Source organism: Prionailurus viverrinus, chromosome A1 (assembly GCF_022837055.1).
Source record: "Prionailurus viverrinus isolate Anna chromosome A1, UM_Priviv_1.0, whole genome shotgun sequence".
Lineage (NCBI taxonomy): Eukaryota > Metazoa > Chordata > Mammalia > Carnivora > Felidae > Prionailurus > Prionailurus viverrinus.
The window spans coordinates 89652704-89672999 of NC_062561.1; the positions used below are offsets into that span (position 1 = coordinate 89652704).

Genomic DNA, 20296 nt, shown 5'->3' on the forward strand with positions numbered 1-20296 from the left:
CTTAGTATGCTCTGTACAAATGGGGTAGAAAGATAAAGGAGGAGGGAAGTTTTTTTTAAAGCACATTGCATTGGAAATCAGAATTTTCAAGTTGAAAGGGAAATTGGACACTTAGTACTCTCTTATCAGATGCATTTATTGATTTTCAATGTGTTTTTATAAATTGACCAGATAAACTAATCTTTACAAATGAAAAAGGCACCAATCAATGTAATCTAAGACCTTGCTGCCAATTGAGATGCACATTTCTCCTGACAAACTACCAAGGGAGTACAACACAAATAGTTTTAGTTGGGCAACAGTGAGAGATATTAGGGCAGGAAAGTCCTTCTATGTCCCCCACATCAGACTTGCCAGAGCCCTAGACTATGCATGAGAGACTCTTGCAGAGCTGTGCAGAAGAATTTCATCAAGGAGCCCATCAGTAGAAAGGGGAAAAGTCAAACTCAGGGCAACTTTCTCAAAGAGAAATGAAACTGTGGAATTGGAAGAGAAGGGAAAAGATACCAAAACCCAAAGCATGCTTTTCAAAATAATGGCAGATCCCTAACTGTCCTTCAAGAAGAAGAGGTATAGGAGAAAATATCCAAATGTAAAAATATATACAAGGTGTGGAGAAGAAGCAAGGAGAAACATTTTGCCAAGAGTTAGAAACGTGGGTCAGCAAGAGGCAACTTCACCACTCTCATTCAAAATCTAACAGCCAGATGTCATCAGGAAAGTTAGCTTTCCCAATACCCTAGGGGGCCCATTTCAGAAGGTCTATCCATTGTCACATCCTCTCTAAACTTTAAAAGACAAAACAGTCCCCATCTTTCTTAAAACCTCTGGTGAGACGCTGAGGAATTCACTTCCTCTTCTGGGCCTCAGTCTCTCAAGCAGTAACATGACAGATTGGATGAAACAACTCTCAGGTCATCCCTTGAACTAGTCACAGAACAAATAATTAGGAGGTAAAAACCCATGCCAGAAACAAAATCTAACCACACAGGAGGTCTCTACCTCAGTAGAAATAGTAAGGGGGTGAATGGCAAAAGTAGTTGTAGGGTGAACAAACATTTTAAGCATTTGATAACAGAAGGAGAAATACAAGACACATAAAGGAAGAATCTTACCTGAAACCATGTAATCAATAACATCAGGAAGGGCCTGGAAGTGAGGAGGGAAGGTCAGGAGTCTCAACCCCTTTGTCCTTGGAAAACAGACTTCACCAAGGGAGGGCTGCTCTAATCAGTTGGGTCTGCAACAGGATCTCTTTCAGTGCAGGGAAGCCAGTGAGCCTCCATCTACTTAGAAGGAAATGGGGCTTAAATGGAAAAAGGAAGGACCTTCTGTTAGAGGAACAAAGTTTCAAAAAAAAAAAAAAAAAGACTTGTGTAGTCAGAACTCCTCTAGAATCTCTCCTGTTCTGTGAAATTGGGAGTTGACTGAGGTGCTTGGGTCACTCCCCATTCACAGGTAGTCATGCTTGATGCCTTCCATGAGGACTGTGGAAAGGTTTTAAAAAAATGCATTAGGATTGGTTAAAATGGGAAGAAAATGGGTTCTGAAAAAAGGGACACACATGCACATGCGCACGCACACAGACACACACAGACACACAGACACACACACACACACACACACACAAACACACACACACAGCACATACAAAACCTAGAAGAGTAAGCTTCATCCTAAAACCTTGTTGGAATAATTAGTGGTTAAGAAAAAGTCTTCCAGAAACAACAATTGTAGCACAGAGAGATCATATATCTTATTCAAAAGGAAGGCAAGGTGGCCTTCCTTTCCACCTTTCTAGGACTCAGGAAAAAGCCTCTCGCTCATGGATGAAACCCCTCACTGGACCAGGGACAACATTTTAGTGAGAGGTTTATTCCCTCACTTCTCACTGCTACCCATTGTTCTTCCCCTCTGCTGTGACTAGGGAAAGTTGCTTCTATTTTCACAAATCCTTGGAGACCCCTCCTCTGTCACATCTCTGTCCCTAGTCTCTGGCAATTAAACCTCCTAGGGAAGGCAGCCTCCTGCGAAGTTCTCTGCTCACCTCAACTACACCAACAAACAAACTCTCTCCCAGGAGAAGGAGGAGGGGAAAACTGGGGAGGGTTAAACCTGGGAAGAATTGGCTCTCCCTCCATTCCATAAAAAGAATAGGAAACATTGGCTTTTGTTCTGTGTTCTGTGTTGTGTGTTTTGTTCTGTGTTATGTCCCACTTGGAAATATCCACTAAATACTGTATGTAAGCAAAGGGAATTTTCCAGAGACTTCCAGAGTGTCACTCCTCTACATCTTTCTGCCTCCTCCCAATACCTCAGCCTAATGAGGAAGCAACCATCCAAGGTCCCATTGACGCTTCTTATCTCAGAGCTCAATTCCACTGGAATTCAAAGAAGTCTTCAAGAGGTCAAGGGTTCAACAAACACCCTGCCATGACCAAGAGTTCATCTTTCTCTGACATTGACCACCTCCTACTACTCTCCTGTCAGCTCCTACCCACTTGACTTTCTCTCCTATTAAGAAATTCACACAAATAAAGGTAGCATAGCACAGACACTTGACCTTGAAGTCAGACAGAGCTGGGTGGGAATCTTTTACAGATTTGACATTGGGAGAGGGATTAATCTGAACTGTTTTCTCATGTGTGAAATGATAATGATGATGTTAACTACAAATATTCCTTGTGAGAATTAATTGAATAAAATATCTGAAGTGTTCTCCCTGTTTACAGGTTCTAAGAATTGTAGTTACTAGTGTCACTGCCCTCCCATCTCTCTTAAGCCCAAAAGCAGATACAAAATACAGACTTTAAAAAAATTGTTAATAAATATCACTAAACAAATAACTGAATCCAATAGCAAGCAACAAAACAAATGCTGAGGACAGGGAAGAATCTTATTTACAGAGTTACCACACTATAACATTCTAAATGTCCAGTTTTCTGTGTAAAATTACAAAGCATAAAAATAAAGGGCATAATCCATTCACAGAAAAAATGAGCTAAAACTGTCCTTGAGATAGCATAGATATTAGATTTACTAGACAAAAATTTAAATAAACTGACAAATATTCTCAAAGAGCTAATGGAGAGGAGTCTGGATATGTGAGTAGGAAGATGGTGACAAAGTAGGTGAACCCTACTCTCACCTCATTTCACAAATACCACTAGATAACTATCAAATCATCCTAAATACCACAGAAATTAATTAACCTGAAGACTGACAGAACAAACTCCAAAACTAAAGGGAAAGAAAAAGCCACTTTGAAGAAGATAGGGAGTATGGAGACATGGTTTAGGAAAGAAATGAATCATGGGTGCTACAGAGGGGAGGGAGCCATTATCACAAAGAAGGGCAAAAGAGAGAGGAGCACACAAGGGAATGCATGAAGAGAACATATCCCCAAAGATGATGGCTTAGAAAACAAGGGTCAGGGCGCATGGGTGGCTCAGTTAGTTGAGTCTCATACTATTGATTTTGGTTCAGGTCCTGATCCCAGGGTTGTGGGATTGAGCCCCTCATCAGGCTCCCCACTGACTATGGAACCTGCCTAAGATTCTGTCTCCTCCTTCCCTCTTCCCAGCTCATGTACTCTCTATCTCAAAAAAAAAAAGGAAAGAAAAAAAAGAAAAGAAAGAAAATGAGAAGGGCTGAATTTCATGAATTATTGTAACCAGCAGAGCTTGAAGACTGTTGACTTAAAGGTCAGCAGGCTTGGCTGGGATAGAGCTCTGAGGGCACTGCCATACTCCTAGAGAAAAAAAGGCAAATAACCTGGAGGAAGATGGCATGGAAACATTTTTTTTTAGTTTATTTACTTATTTTAAGAGAGTGAGGGAGAGCACATATGCACAAGTATGCATGCGCAAGCTAGGGAAGGTAGCAAGAGATAGAGAGAATCCCAAGCAGGCTCTGCACTCTCAGCACAGAGCCCCATACAGGATTTGAACTCATGAACTGTAAGATCATGACCTGAGGTGAAGTCAGACACTTAACCAACTGAACCACCTAGGTGTCCTGGAAACACCAATCTTAAGAAAGCTTAGGGTACACAGGGAGAGATTTTTGCTCTTCTTGGAGCCTTCCATAAGTGGCAATGTTCATGGAGAACCCATTCTAGGAACCAAGGAGCTAGCTGACACCATTTACTTCCCTGCCCATCACCAAAAAAAGAGAGCCACCTGTGGAAAACAGCACAGTACCAACAATGGCTGCATAACTTGCTTACATGAAGCCCCACACCCCTGCACTCTGGTGGGACTTCCCTTCCCAGTCATGTTTGCCTCAGTCCCAGCACAGCAGTACCTTCCTCCAGAAAGACCAGCACATGTTCTGCCCACACCACATCTCCCAACCAAAGAGTTCTTCTGGGCTTCTGTTCTAGTGGAAGTAGTATCAGGTATCATGTAACAAGCATATCCGAGCACACCTAACTGAAACATGCCACATTCAGACCAGGAACCAAACACTGCTTGTCAAGGAGAGCCTGTGCAGATGACTGGCATGAAGGATAGGGCATCAGAACACAACAGCAGACCACATGCAATACACACTGGAGGCACTCCCTGAAGCCCCAGGCCTTGGGCACTACATGACCTCTTCTTCATAAAGCCATTACATTCAGGAGCAGCAGACATAACCGGCTTTTCTAAAACAGAGAAGAAGGGAGAGACCTAGACAACTTGCTAAGACAGAGCAATTTATCCAAATGAGAGAACAAGATAAGACCATGGCCAGATATCTAAGCAAAATAGATATAAGTAGCATATCTGATGGGGAATTGAAGCAACAATCATAAATATACTCCCTGGGCTTGAGAAAAGAATGAAGACATCAATGAGACTCTTACCACAGAGATAAAAGAAGTTAAAAAATCAATCAGACATGAAGAGTGCAATAAACAAGGTTGGAAACAAGCATGATGCAATGAACAGCAGGCTGGAGGAAGCAGAGGAACAAATTACTGACTAAAAAGACAACTTAATGGGAATGATGAAGCTGAATAAAAGAAAGAATTATAAAATGTGAGAATAGATTTAAGTAACTCAGTGACTCCATAAAACATAATAACTTGCATATTACAGAAGTCCCAGAAGAGGAAGGGAGACAAAAGGGGACAATTTATTTGAAGAAATAATAGCTGAAAACTTCCTTAATCTGGGGACGGAAACAGAAATGCAGATCCAGGAGGCACAAAGAATTCCCAAAATCAACAAAAGCAGGACAACACAAAGACGTATAGTAATTACATTTGCAAAATGTGGTCATAAAGAAAAAAATACTGGGAGACTCTCGGAAGATGGCAGCATAGGAGGACACTGGGCTCACCTTGTCCTTCTGATTGCTTAGATTCCACCCATATCTGCCTAAATAACCCAGAAAACCACCAAAGACTAGCAGAATGGACTCTCCAGAGCCAAGCATAGACGAGAGGCCCACGGAAGATGGTAGGAAAGGCAGAGAGGCAGTGCATGCTACACGGACTGGTGGGAGGGAGCCGCGGTGGTGGAAGAGCAGCCCACCCAGCAGGGCAGAGCCCCCAAAGTCTGGCTTGCAAAAGCAGAGGGGCCAGACTCCATGAGTTCTGACAGCCAGTGGGACAAACATCTGGAATGTTAAAAGTAAACAGCTCTGCTCTTGGAGAGTGGGGAGAGCGAGAGGACACTGGGAGGGAAGTTGTTGAGCCCCGGAAGACAGAGCTCAGCTTGGAGGGGGAGCAAAGGTGCTGGCCAGCGCCATCTCCCTCTCCCATCCCCCAGCCCAAATTCCAAACAGAACCAGTTCCTGTCACTGAACTTGCTTACACCGCGCAAACACCCAATGCTGTGTTTCTGTGGATCCATCCCTCTGATGGGACTACCTCCATCCTGGTGCTGCAGGGCCCCTCCCAAAGGGGACCGCCCACAGCAAAGCGAGCTAAGCCTGCCCCTCCTGCCCCTGTGCACCTTGCAGATCCACCCCGGCTAATACACCAGATCCCATTGAAGCAACACCACAAGCCTAGCAATGTGCAAGTAGCCAAGACAGGAGTCACACCACTCCACAGTGAGTCCTGTCCCTGGGAGAGGGGAAGATAAGGTACACACGAGTCTGACTGTGGCCCCAGCGGTGGCCTGGGAGCAGACATCGGGGCTGACTGTAGCCCCACCCACCAACACAACTTACCCAAGACAGCACAGGGGAAGTGCCCTGCAGTTTAGAGCCACCACAGGGAATACCCAAAATGATGAAATGGAAGAAATCTCCTCAAAAGAAACTCCAGGAAGTAACAAAAGGTAATATATTGATCAAAAATAATTTAAGCAATATAACAGAATAAGAATTTAAGAATAATAGTCATAAAATTAATCGTTGGGCTTGAAAAAGCACAGAAGGCAGCAGAGAATCTATTGCTACAGATATCAAGGGACTAAGATAGTCATAAGGAGCTAAAAAATACTATAAACGAGGTGCAAAATAAAATGGAGGCAGCCATAGCATGGATTGAAGAGGCAGAGGAGAGAATAGGTGAATTAGAAGATAAAATTATAGAAAAAGAGGAAGCTGAGAAAAAGAGAGATTAAAAAAAAATCTAGGAGTGTGAGGGGAGAAGTAGAGAACTAAGTGATGCAATCAAAGGAACAATATCCATATCATAGGAATTCCAGAAGAAGAAGAAAGAGAGAAAAGGGCTGAAGGTGTACTTGAACAAATCATAGTTGAGAACTTCCCTGATCTGGGGAAGGAAAAAGACATTGAAATCCAAGAGGCACAGAGAACTCCCTTCAGACACAACTTCAATTGATCTTCTGTATGACATATCATAGTGAAACTGGCAAAATACAAGGATAAAGAGAGAATTCTGAAAGCAGCTAGGGATAAATACACTCTAATTTGCAAAGGTAGACCCATAAGTGTAGTCACAGACCTATCTACTGAAAGTTGGCAGGCCAGAAAGGAATGGCAGGAAATCTTCAATGTGATGAACAGAAAAAATATGCAGCCAACAATCCTTTATCCAGCAAGCCTGTCATACAGAATAGAAGGAGAGATAAAGGTCTTCCCAAACAAACAAAAACTGAAGGAATTCATCACCAAGAAACAAGCCCTACAAGAGATCCTAAGGGGTACTCTGTGAGTGAAATGTTGCAGGGACAACAAAGTACCAAAGACATTGCTACGAGCATGAAACCTACAGCCATCACAATGACTCTAAACCCATATCTTTCTATAATAACACTGAATGCTCCAACCTATTAAGCATAAAACATACAGACATCACAATGACTCTAAACCCGTATCTTTCTATAATAACACTGAATGTAAATGGATTAAATGCGCCAACCAAAAGACATAGGGGATCAGAATGGATAAAAAAACAAGACCCATCTATTTGCTGTCTACAAGAGACTCATTTGAGACCTGAGGACACCTTTAGATTGAGAGTGAGGGGATGGAGAACTATTTATCATGCGACTGGAAGCCAAAAGAAAGCTGGAGTAGCCATACTTATATCAGACAAACTAGACTTTAAATTAAAGGCTGTAACAAGAGATGAAGAAGGGCATTATATAATAATTACAGAGTCTATCCATCAGGAAGAGCTAACAATTATAAATGTCTATGCCCCGAATACAGGAGCCCCCAAATATATAAAACAATTAATCACAAAAATAAGCAACCTTATTGATAAGAATGTGGTAATTGCAGGGGACTTTAACACTCCACTTACAACAATGGATAGATCTTCTAGACACACGGTCAATAAAGAAACAAGGGCCCTGAATGATACATTGGATCAGATGGACTTGACAGATATATTTAGAACTCTGCATCCCAAAGCAACAGAATATACTTTCTTCTCAAGTGCACATGGAACATTCTCCAAGATAGATCACATACTGGGTCACAAAACAGCCCTTCATAAGTATACAAGAATTAAGATCATACCATGCATATTTTCAGACCACAATGTTATGAAGCTTGAAATCAACCACAGGAAAAAGTCTGACAAACCTCCAAAAGCATGGATGTTAAAGAACACCCTACTAAAGAATGAATGGGTCAACCAGGCAATTATAGAAGAAATTTAAAAATACATGGAAACAAATGAAAATGAAAATACAAGAATCCAAACGCTTTGGGATGCAGTGAAGGCAGTCCTGAGAGGAAAATACATTGTAATCCAGGCCTATCTCAAGAAACAAGAAAAATCCCAATTACAAAATCTAACAGCACACCTGAAGGAAATAGAAGCAGAGCAGCAAAGACACCCCAAACCCAGCAGAAGAAGAGAAATAATAAAATCAGAGCAGGAATAAACAATATAGAATCTAAAAAAAAAAAACAAACAAACATTACAACAGATCAAACAAACCAAGAGTTGTTTTTTTGAAAAAAATAAACAAAATGATAAACCTCTAGCCAGGCTTCTCAAAAAGAAAAGGGAGATGACCCAAAGAGATAAAATCATGAATGAAAATGGAACTATTACAACCAATCCCTCAGAAATATAAGCAATTATCAGGGAATAGTATAAAAAATTATATGCCAACAAACTGGACAACATGGAAGAAATGGACAAGTTCCTAAGCACCCATGCACTTCCAAAACTCAAAAAGGAAGAAATAGAAAACTTGAACACACCTATAACCAGTGAAGAAATTGAATCAGTTATCAAAAACCTCCCAACAAATAAGAGTCCAGGACCAGATGGCTTCCCTGGGGAATTCTACCAGACCTTTAAAGCAGAGATAATACCTAAACTTCTCAAGCTGATCCAAAAAATGGAAAGGGAAGGAAAAATTCCAGACTTATTCTTTGAAGCCAGCATTACTTTGATTCCTAAACCAAACATAGACCCAGCAAAAAAAGACAACGACAGGCCAATATCCGTGATGAATATGGATGCAAAAATTCGCAATAAGATACTAGCAAATCGAATTCAACGGCATATAAAAAGAATTATACACCATGAACAAGTGGGATTCATTCCTGGGCTACAGGGATGGTTCAACATTTGCAAATTAAACAATGTGATACATCACATTAATTAAAGGAAAGAAAAGATCATATGATCTGGTCTATCGATGCAGAAAAAGCATTTGACAAAATTCAGCATCCTTTCTTATAAAAATCCTCAAGAAAGTCGGGATAGAAAGAACATACTTAAACATCATAAAATCCATTTATGAAAAGCCCACAGCTACTATAATCCTCAATAGGAAAAAACTGAGAGTTTTCCCCCTGACATCAGGAACACAGCAGGGAGGTACACTCTCACCAGTGTTGTTTAACATAATGTTGGAAGTTCTAGCATCAGCAATCAGACAACAAAAGGAAATCAAAGGCATCAAAATTGGAAAAGATGAAGTCAAGCTTTCACTTTTTGCAGACGACATGATATTATACATGGAAAATCCGATAGACTCCACCAAAAGTCTGCTAGAACTGATACGTGAATTCAGTAAAGTCGCAGGATACAAAATCAATGTACAGAAATCAGTTCCATTCTTTTTTTTAACATTTATTTATTTTTGAGACAGAGAGAGACAGAGCATGAATGGGGGGAGGGCCAGAGAGAGAGGGAGACACAGAATCTGAAGCAGGCTCCAGGCTCTGAGCTGTCGGCACAGAGCCTGATGCGGGGCTCGAACTCACGGACCGTGAGGTCGTGACCTGAGCGAAGTCGGACGCTCAACCGACTGAGCCACCCAGGCGCCCCAATCAGTTGCATTCTTATACACTAATAATGCAGCAACTGAAAGACAAATAAAGAAACTGATCCCATTCACAATCGCACCAAGAATCATAAAATACCTAGGAATAAACCTAACAAAAGATGTAAAAGACCTGTATGCTGAAAACTATAGAAAGCTTATGAAGGAAATTGAAGAAGATATAAAGAAATGGAAAAACATTCCGTGCTCATGAGTTGGAAGAATAAATATTGTCAAAATGTCAATACTACCCAAAATTATCTACACATTCAATGCAATCCCAATCAAAATTGCACGAGCATTTTCTCGAAACTAGAACAAGCCATTCTAAAATTCATATGGAACCACAAAAGGCCCCGAATAGCCAAAGTAATTTTGAAGAAGAAGACCAAAGCAGGAGGCATCACAATCCCAGACTTTAGCCTCTACTACAAAGCTGTCATCATCAAGACAGCATGGTATTGGCACAAAATCAGACACATAGACCAATGGAATAGAATAGAAACCCCAGAACTAGACCCACAAACGTATGGCCAGCTCATCTTTGACAAAGCAGGAAAGAACATCCAATGGAAAAAAGACAGCCTCTTTAACAAATGGTGCTGGGAGAACTGGACAGCAACATGCAGAAGGTTGAAACTAGACCACTTTCTCACACCATTCACAAAAATAAACTCAAAATGGATAAAGGACCTGAATATGAGACAGGAAACCATCAAAACCCTAGAGGAGAAAGCAGGAGAAGATCTCTCTGACCTCAGCCATAGCAATTTCTTACTTGACACATCCCCAAAGGCAAGGGAATTAAAAGCAAAAATGAACTATTGGGACCTTATGAAGATAAAAAGCTTCTGCACAGCAAAGGAAACAACCAACAAAACTAAAAGGCAACCAACAGAATGGGAAAAGTTATTTGCAAATGACATATCAGACAAAGGGCTAGTATCCAAAATCTATAAAGAGCTCACCAAACTCCACACCCGAAAAACAAATAACCCAGTGAAGAAATGGGCAGCTAACATGAATAGACACTTCTCTAAAGAAGACATCCGGATGGCCAACAGACACATGAAAAGATGCTCAACATCGCTCCTCATCAGGGAAATACAAATCAAAACCACACTCAGATATCACTTCACGCCAGAGTGGCCAAAATGAACAAATCAGGAGACCATAGATGCTGGCAAGGATGTGGAGAAACGGGAACCCTCTTGCACTGTTGGTGGGAATGCAAACTGGTGCAGCCACTCTGGAAAACAGTGTGGAGGTTCCTCAGAAAATTAAAAATAGACCTACCCTATGAGCCAGCAGTAGCACTGCTAGGAATTTACCCAAGGGATACAGGAGTAGTGATGCATAGGGGCACTTGTATCCCAATGTTTATAGCAGCACTCTCAACAATAGCCAAATTGTGGAAACAGCCTAAATGTCCATCAACTGATGAACGGATAAAAAAAAATGTGGTTTATATACACAATGGAGTACTACATGGCAATGAGAAAGAATGAAATATGGCCCTTTGTAGTAACTTGGATGGAACTGGAGAGTGTTATGCTAAGTGAAATAAGCCATACAGAGAAAGACAGATACCATATGGTTTCACCCTTATGTGGATCCTGAGAAACTTAACAGAAACCCATGGGGGAGGGAAAGGAAAAAGAAAAGAGTTTAGAGTGGGATAGAGCCAAAGCATAAGAGACTCTCAAAAACTGAAAACAAACTGAGGGTTGATGGGGGGTGGGAGGGAGGGGAGGGTGAGTGATGGGTATTGAAGAGGGCATCTTTTGGGATGAGCACTGGGTGTTGTATGGAAACCAATTTGCAATAAATTTCATTTAAAAAAAAGTCAATACTACCCAAAGCTATCTACACTTTCAATGCAATCCCAATCAAAACTGCACCAGCATTCTTCTTGAAGCTAGAACAAGCAATCTTCAAATTTGTATGGAACCCTGAAGACCCCAAATAGCCAAAGTAATTTTGAAGAAGAAGACCAAAGTAGGAGGCATCACAATCCCAGACTTTAGCCTCCACTGCAAAGCTGTAATCATCAAGACAGCATGGTATTGCCACAAAAACAGACACAGAGACCAGTGGAATAGAATAGAAAACCCAGAATTAGACCCACAAAAGTAAGGCCAACTAATCTTTGACAAAGCAGGAAAGAACATCCAATGGAAAAAAGACAGTCTCTTTAACAAATGGTGCTGGGAGAATTGGACAGCAACGTGCAGAAGGATGAAACTAGATCACTTTCTTACACCACTCACAAAAATAAACCCAAAATGGATAAAGGACCTGAATGTGAGACAAGAAACCATCAAAACCCTAGAGGGGAAAGCAGGAAAAACCCTCTCTGACCTCGGCTGCAGCAATTTCTTACTTGACACATGCCCAAAGACAAGGCAATTAAAAACAAAAATGAACTATTGGGACCTCACAAAGATAAAAACCTTCTGCACTGCAAAGGAAACAATCAAAAAAATAAATAAATAAAGACAACCAACAGAATGGGAAAAGATATTTGTAAATGACATATTGTACAAAGGGCTACTATCCAAAATCTATAAAGAGCTCACCAAGCTCCACACCTGAAAAATAAATAACCCAGTGAAGAAATGGGCAGAAAACATGAATAGACACTTCTCTAAAGAAGACATCTGGATGGCCAACAGACACATGAAAAGATGCTCAACATCGCTCCTCATCAGGGAAATATAAATCAAAACCACACTCAGATACCACCTCATGCTGGTCGAGTGGCTAAAATGAACAAATCAGGAGACTATAGATGCTGGAGAGGATGTGGAGAAACTGGAACCCTCTTGTACTGTTGGTGGGAATGCAAACTGTTGCAGCCACTCTGAAAAACAGTGTGGAGGTTCCTCAAAAAATTAACAATAGATTTACCCTATGACCCAGCAATAGCACTGCTAGGAAATTACCCAAGGGATACAGGAGTGCTGATACATAGGGTCACTTTTATCCCAATGTTTATGGCAGCACTTTCAACAATAGCCAAATTATGGAAAGAGGCTAAATGTCCATCAACTGATGAATGGATAAAGAAATTCTGGGTTAGGGGAGCCTGGATGGCTCAGCCAGTTAAGCGTCTGACTTCAGCTCAGGTCATGATCTCCTGGTTCATTGGTTCGAGCCCTGCATCAAGCTGTGTGCTGACAGCTCGGATCCTGGAGCCTGCTCGGATTCTGTGTCTCCCTCTCTCCCTGCCCCTTCCCTGCTTGCTCTGTTTCTCTCTCTCTCTCTCAAAAATAAACATTTAAAAAAAATTTTTAAAAAAGAAATTCTGGTTTATATACACAGTGGAATACTACATGGCAATGAGAAAGAATGAAATATGGCCTTTGGTAGCAATGTGGATGGAACTGGAGAATGTTACGTTAAGTGAAATAAGTCATACAGAGAAAGACAGATACCATATGTTTTCACTCTTGTGTGGATCCTGAGAAACTTAACAGAAGACCATGGAGGAGGGGAAGAAAAAAAAAAGAGGTTAGAGAGGGAGGAAGCCAAAACATAAGAGACTCTTAAAAACTGAGAACAAACTGAGGGTTGATGGGGGGGTGCAAGGGAGGGGAGGGTGGATGATGGGTATTGAGGAGGACACCTGTTGGGAGGAGCACTGGGTGTTGTATGGAAACCAATTTGATAATAAATTTGATATTAAAAAAAAAGAAAGTGAGAGGGTGAAGAAACGTTTATCATGCAAATGGATATCAAAGAAAGCCAAAGTAGCAATACTTGTCTTGGACAAAAAAGACTTTAAAACAAAGACTGGGGGCACCTGGGTGGCTCAGTTGGTTGAGCATTTGACTTCAGCACAGGTCATGATCTCATGGTTTGTCAGTTTGAGCCCCGCATGGGGCTCTGCACTGAACACTTGCTCAGAGCCTGGAGCCTGCTTCAGATTCTGTGTCTCATCCTCTCCCTCTCCCCCGCTCATGCTCTGTCTCACTTTGTCTCTCAAAAATCAATAAATGTAAAATTTAAAAAAAATTGACTGTAACAAGAGACAAAGAAGGGCACTGCATGATCATCATGGAGATAATCCAACAAGAAGATATAACAATTTTAAATATTTATTCCTCAAACATGGAAGCATCCAAATAAATAAAACAATTAATAAATTATGACAAGCGGGGCGCCTGGGTGGCTCAGTCGGTTAAGCGGCTGACTTCGGCTCAGGTCATGATCTCACAGTCCGTGAGTTTGAGCCCCGCGTTGGGCTCTGTGCTGACAGCTCAGAGCCTGGATCCTGTTTCAGATTCTGTGTCTCCTTCTCTGACCCTCCCCCATTCATGCTCTGTCTCTCTCTGTCTCAAAAATAAATAAACATTAAAAAAAATATATGACAAGCACTGGGTATTGCATATATACATGATGAATCACTGAATTCTACTCCTGAAACCAATATTGCAGTGTATGTTATCTAACCAGAATTTAAATAAAAATTAAAAAAAAATTAATAATAAACATGAAGGAACTAATTGGCAGTAATACAATAATAGTAAGGGAGTTTAATACCCCACTTACATCAATGGACATATCATCAAAACAGAAAATAAACAAGTAAACTGTGGCCTTTTTAAAAAATATAATTGTCAAGTTAGCTAACATACAGTGTATGCAGTGTGCTCTTGGCTTCAGGAGTAGATTCCCATGGTTCATCGCTTACAACACTCGGTACTGTCCCAGCAAGTGTCCTCCTCAATGCCTATCACCTATTTTCCCCTCCCCTGCCACCCCCCACCCATCAACCCTCAGTTTGTTCTCTGTATTTAAGAGTCTCTTAGGGTTTGCCTCCCTCTTTGTTTGAAACTTTCCCCCCCCCTTCCCTTCCCCCATGGTCTTCTGTTAAGTTTCTCAAATTCCACATATGAGTGAAAATATATGATATCTGTCTTTCTCTGACTGACTTATTTCACTTAGCATAATACCCTCCAGTTCCATCCACGTTGTTGCAAATGGCAAGATTTCATTCTCTCATTGCTAAGTGGTATTCCATTGTATATATAAGCCACATCTTTTTTATCCATTCATCACTTGATGGACATTTGGGCTCTTTCCCTAATTTGGCTATTGTCAATAGTGCTCTATAAAAATTGGGGTACATGTGTCCCTATGAATCAGCACTCTGGTATCCTTTGGATAAATTCCTAGTAGTGTTATTGGTGGGTCATATTTTTAATTTTTTGAGAAACCTTTACTCTGTTTTCCAGAGTGGTTGCACCAGTTTGCATTCCCACCAACAGTGCAAGAGCATTCCCATTTCTTCACATCCCTGACAAAATCTGTTCCCTGTGTTGTTAATTTTAGCCACTCTGACCAGTGTGAGCTGGTATCTCAATACGGTTTTTATTTGTACTTCCCTGATGATGAGCGATGTTGAGCATCTTTTCATGTGTCTGTTGGCCACGTGGATGTCTTCTTTGAAAAAGTATTCATGTCTTCTGCCCATTTTTTCACTGGATTATTTGTTTTTCAGGTGTTGGGTCTGTTAAGGTCTTTATAGATTTTTGGATACTGTTTACCCGATATGTCATTTGCAAGTATCTTCTATTCCCTTGATTGCCTTTTAGTTTTGTTGATTAGGAAAAATGGCTTTGAATGACACTCTGGACCAGATGGACATAACAGATACTGCGAACATTACATCCTAAAACAGCAGACTACACATTCTTTTCAAGTGCACATATAACATTCTCCAGAATAGATCACATGTTAGGCCACAGAACAAACCTTAACAAATAGAAGAAGATTGGAGTTATATGATGCACCTTTTCTGACCACAATGCTATGAAACTAGAAGTCAACCACAAGAAAAAATTTGGAAAGACCACAAATACATGGAGATTAAAGAACATCCTAATAAAGAATGAATGGGTCAACCAGGAAAGCAAGGAAGAAATTTTAAAAATGTGTGGGAACAAATGAAAGTGAAAACAGAATGGTCCACAACCGTTGGGTTACAGCAAAAGTGGCCCTTAAAGGGGAGTATAAAGCAATACAGGCCTATCTCAAGAAGCAAGAAAAAACTTAAATAAACAACATAACTTTATACCTACAGGAGCTAGAAAAGGGATGGCAAATAAAGCCTAAAGACAATATAAAAAAGGAAATAATAAAGATTGAGCTGATATAAGTTATATATGACTAAAAAATAATAGAACAGATCAATGAAACCAGGAGTGGATTCTTTGAAAGAATTAATAAAATCAATAAACCTCTAGCAAGACTTACCAAAAAAGAAAGAGAAAGGATCCAAGTAAATACACTCATGACTGTGAGAGGAGAGATGACAACCAACGTTACAGAAATACAAACAATTATAAGATAATATTATGAAAAATTATATGCCAACAATTGGGCAATATGGAAGAACTGCATAAATTCTTAGAAACATATCAACTACCCAAACTGAAACAGGAAGAAATAGTAAACTTGTACAGACTGATAACCAGCAAAGAAATTGAATTAGTAATTAAAAAATTGTCACAACAAAAAAAGTCCAGGACCAGATGGCTTCATGGGTGAATTCTACCAAACATTTAAAGAAGAGTTGATATCTATTCTTCTCAAATTATTCCCAGAAATATAAATGAAAGGGAAACTTTCAAACTCATTCTATGAGCCCAGTATTTCCTTGATTGCAAAATCAGACAAAGACCCCACTATAAAAGAGAATATCCCTAATGAACATGGATGCAAAAATTCTGAACAAAATATTAGCAAATTTAATCCAACAGTACATTAAAACAATGTAGATTTTGGCTCCTGGGCTGCAAGTGTGGCTCCGTATTCACAAACCAATCAATGTGATACATCACATCAATAAGAGAAAATATAAGAACCACATGATCCTGTCAATAGATGAAGAACAAGCATTTGATACAGTACAACATCCATTCATGATAAAAACCCTCAACAATGCAGAGTTAGAGGATATGTACTTCAAACTAATAAAGGCCATCTATGAAAAACCCACAACTAATATCCTCAATGGAGAAAAACTGAGAGCTTTTCCTGTATGGTCAAGAATAAGACAGGGATGACCACTCTCACCAGTATTATTTAACATAGTCCTGGATGTTCTAACCACAGCAATCAGACAACAAAAATAAATATAAGGAATCCAAACCATTAAGGAATTAATAAAACTTTTACTGTTTGCAGATCACGTGATACTCTACATAGAAAACTCAAAAGACTCACCCCCCCCAAAAAAAAAAACTGCTAAAAGCGACACACAAATCCAGTAAATTTGCAGGATACAAAGTCAATGTACAGAAATCTCTTGCATCTCTATACAACAATAATGAAGCAAGAGAAAGAGAAATTAAGGAATAAATCCGACTTATAATTGAACCAAAAAAAACATAAGATACCTAGGAATAAATCTAACCAAAGGGGTAAAACACCTTTACTGTGAATAGTATAAAACACTGATGAAAGGAACTGAAGATGACACAAAGAAATTTAAACACATTTCATGCTCATAGATTGGGAGAACAAATATTGTTAAAATGTCTATATTACCCAAAGAAATCTATACATTTAATGCAATCCCCTATCAAAATACTAACAATGCTTTTCAAGGAGCTATAACAACAAGGAGGATAGGTTAAATAGGTGATGAGGATTAAGGAATGCACTTGTGATCAGGACTGACTGTGGTATGTAGGTGTTGAATCACTATATTGTATACCTGAAACTAATATTACACAGCATGTTAACTAAAAGGAATTCATATTAAAAGCTATTAAAAGAGAAACTAGTTACATATTGTTATGTTGATGTTGCTTATTAACAGAAATTCAAAAACTGGTAAAATGGTCTGGAAGTTGAATAGACAAAAGAGTAGACAGTATCAATTGTTAAGCTACTGCCTCAGTTCCAAACACACACTCTACATTCCAAACTGATGCTGCTGCTGCCTTGTCACCAAGGTGTGAATTTGGATATGGCAGTAAGGATTCTAGAAGTCTGCAAGCCAGGACGAGGGAAAAAACTTCTTCATGATTTTCAGTTTTCCTTTCAAGATTTTCCCAGTAGTGTGTCTTCATCATTCATTCTTCACCTTGGTGTTGGCTCCACTTTGCAAATTTTATTTTCACAATCACAGAACCAGTCTCACCGTGTCCCTTAGAGAAACCTGCTCTAGCTGAGCAGCACCTAAGCCTTAGTAATCTGGGGACAGAGACTCCTGTGAACTAGGATACCAGAACTAACTTTATGTCACCTACTTGTCAGAAGTCTGGGACCCAGCTCTGCAAGCTCCTCTTCTTCCTTTGGACTCTGGAGGAACTCCATAAGTTGGATCAGGGCAGCCTTCTCTGAGGTACAGGAGACATCTGCATAGGGTCCCTTCTGAGGTATGAATACCCGCTAGTGAGTGCCCACTGCTCTGAGGTTTGGGCTCCAAGTTGCCAAGTTTTAAAATCCTTACCTTACCTTTCCCTTTACATCCCCAGGTCAAGGAATTGTGGAAAAATTTCCTTCTATAATCCTTAACATTATCGTTTTGCCACTTCAGTTCTCAAATATCTAGTTAACAACTTTTTGTATTATGTTTTCTCTGGTAAAATAACCAATGTGGTTTTATTCCTGACTAGACACTGACTGATATACAAATTTTAAAATAATGGCTTAAATTCTGTATTTATTTCTGTTCTGATGTTCATCTTTTTAAAGAAATATAGTTTTACTGCTGCCGCACTTGAAGTATAGAAATAATCACAGCTACCACAGAGCACTTAACACGAGAATAGTGCTTTAAAAATGCTTTCATGCATATTATCTCATTTGATATCTTCTTGCATTCATTCAATAAGATTTTATTGAACCACTGCTATTTATAATAAACAGATTCATATACTGGAAAACTGTAGGTATATATTTGCATTTCCTAAAGGAAGCTTCATAAGGTCTCTAATGCAGCATGACAGAAGGCTAGGAACCATACATGAAGAATCATAGAGACTCAATTTCTGCCATCTAGGAAGTTTCCACTTAAAATATCCATATTTGTCAAGTTGAATCATCAATTAAATAGTATAGAAGGTATGCAAAGGGAAGAGAACAGTGCCTAGCAATTAAAACACTCAATGAAACACAGTTATAAACAAGAAGAATGAAGAAATAGGTACATTTAATTCAAAACTTTATAAATGATTAATAATGACAATAATATCAATGCATTGCTTCTTCATGAGGCTTTAAATTTACAGATACTGATCCCTGTGAGGTAGCACAGGTCTCATGATTCTCTTCTACTGATGAGGAAACAGACACTCACAAGGGGTGAATGACTTACCAGTGTTATGCAACCAAGAGGAGGCAACACCAGGCACCAGATCCCCTCTATTCAGTGCTGGCTGCCAATCCTGCAATGGTTCAGACCTTTCCTCAGGGCCTCCATCACGTCCCGATTCCTCAAGCTATAAATGAGGGGGTTGAGCATAGGAGTAAGGACCGTGTAGAAGATAGAGACAACCTTGTCATGACTAGGGGCCTGGTAGCACCGAGGCCTCAGGTAGATGAACATGGCTGCCCTGTAGAAGAGGGAGACAGCTGCTAAGTGGGAGGAACAGGTGGCCAGGGCATTTTTACGGGCCTGAGCAGAGTGCATGCGGAGCACAGCCCTCAGGCTGTGAGCATAGGAGGCCACTATGATGGAAAAGGGAAGGAGCAGCATGAAGACACAGAAGCAAAGAGCAGAGTGTCAAAAAGGGTTGTGTCCATACAGGCCAGTTTTAATAAAGCTGGTACCTCACAGAAGTAATCCACATTCCTTGAACCACAGTAAGGTAAGCTCATGGCTGCCACCATCTGGATAATTCCATCTAGTATCCCAAAGGCCCAGGAACTCCCAGAAATCTGGAGACAGACTCTCTGACTCATGAGGACAGGATAGTGAAGTGAGTGGCTGATTGCCACATAACAATCATAGGCCATGAGTCCCAGAAAAATTCCCTCAGATCCCACAAGAGAGACAAAAAAACCAATTTGTACGCCACAACCCACAAAGGAGATGGACTTCCTGCCAGAGAGAAAAGTTGACCGCCATCTTTGGCATGATATTACAGATCAAAATAAGATCCATAAGGGAGAGCTGACTGAGGAAGAAGTACGTGGGTGTGTGAAGCCGAGGATCTATGTAGATGAGGAAGATGAGGAGGACATTCCCACAGAGGGCCACAGTGAAGACTACCATAACCACAGAGAAGAGGACAACACCAGTCTGGCTATGGGAAAAGATGCCCAAGAGGATGAAGCCATCTATAGATGATCGATTCAACCATATCCCCATGGCTCAGTTGTTCACAATCACCTGAGAACATGAACAGAGAAATTCTGGGTTTGAGTGACATGTCTTTATGTATCTCTGATTTCTTCTTCAGTCAGTTGTATCTTTTTTAATTTATCAAAGCTCAAAAACATGTCCTTTGAGACATAAAAGAGGGTGCTCTTTCATATTCCCATAACACAGATTATATGACCTTTGCCAGCTCATAGAATTGGATCACATATCTACATTTATATGTATCCATACCAAAAATAATAGGAAAGTTAAATTA

At 40.2% G+C, this 20296-nt stretch overlaps 1 protein-coding gene across 1 annotated transcript; it reads right to left on the reverse strand.

The window, feature by feature from the left end:
* Window positions 1-19083: 19083 nt before the first annotated feature.
* On the reverse strand, window positions 19084-20028 carry LOC125172831 (olfactory receptor 56-like). The gene is given in 3 exon segments (XM_047871409.1): window positions 19084-19424; window positions 19427-19772; window positions 19774-20028. Coding segments are annotated over 3 exon segments (942 nt in total).
* Between the last annotated feature and the right edge of the window lie 268 nt (window positions 20029-20296).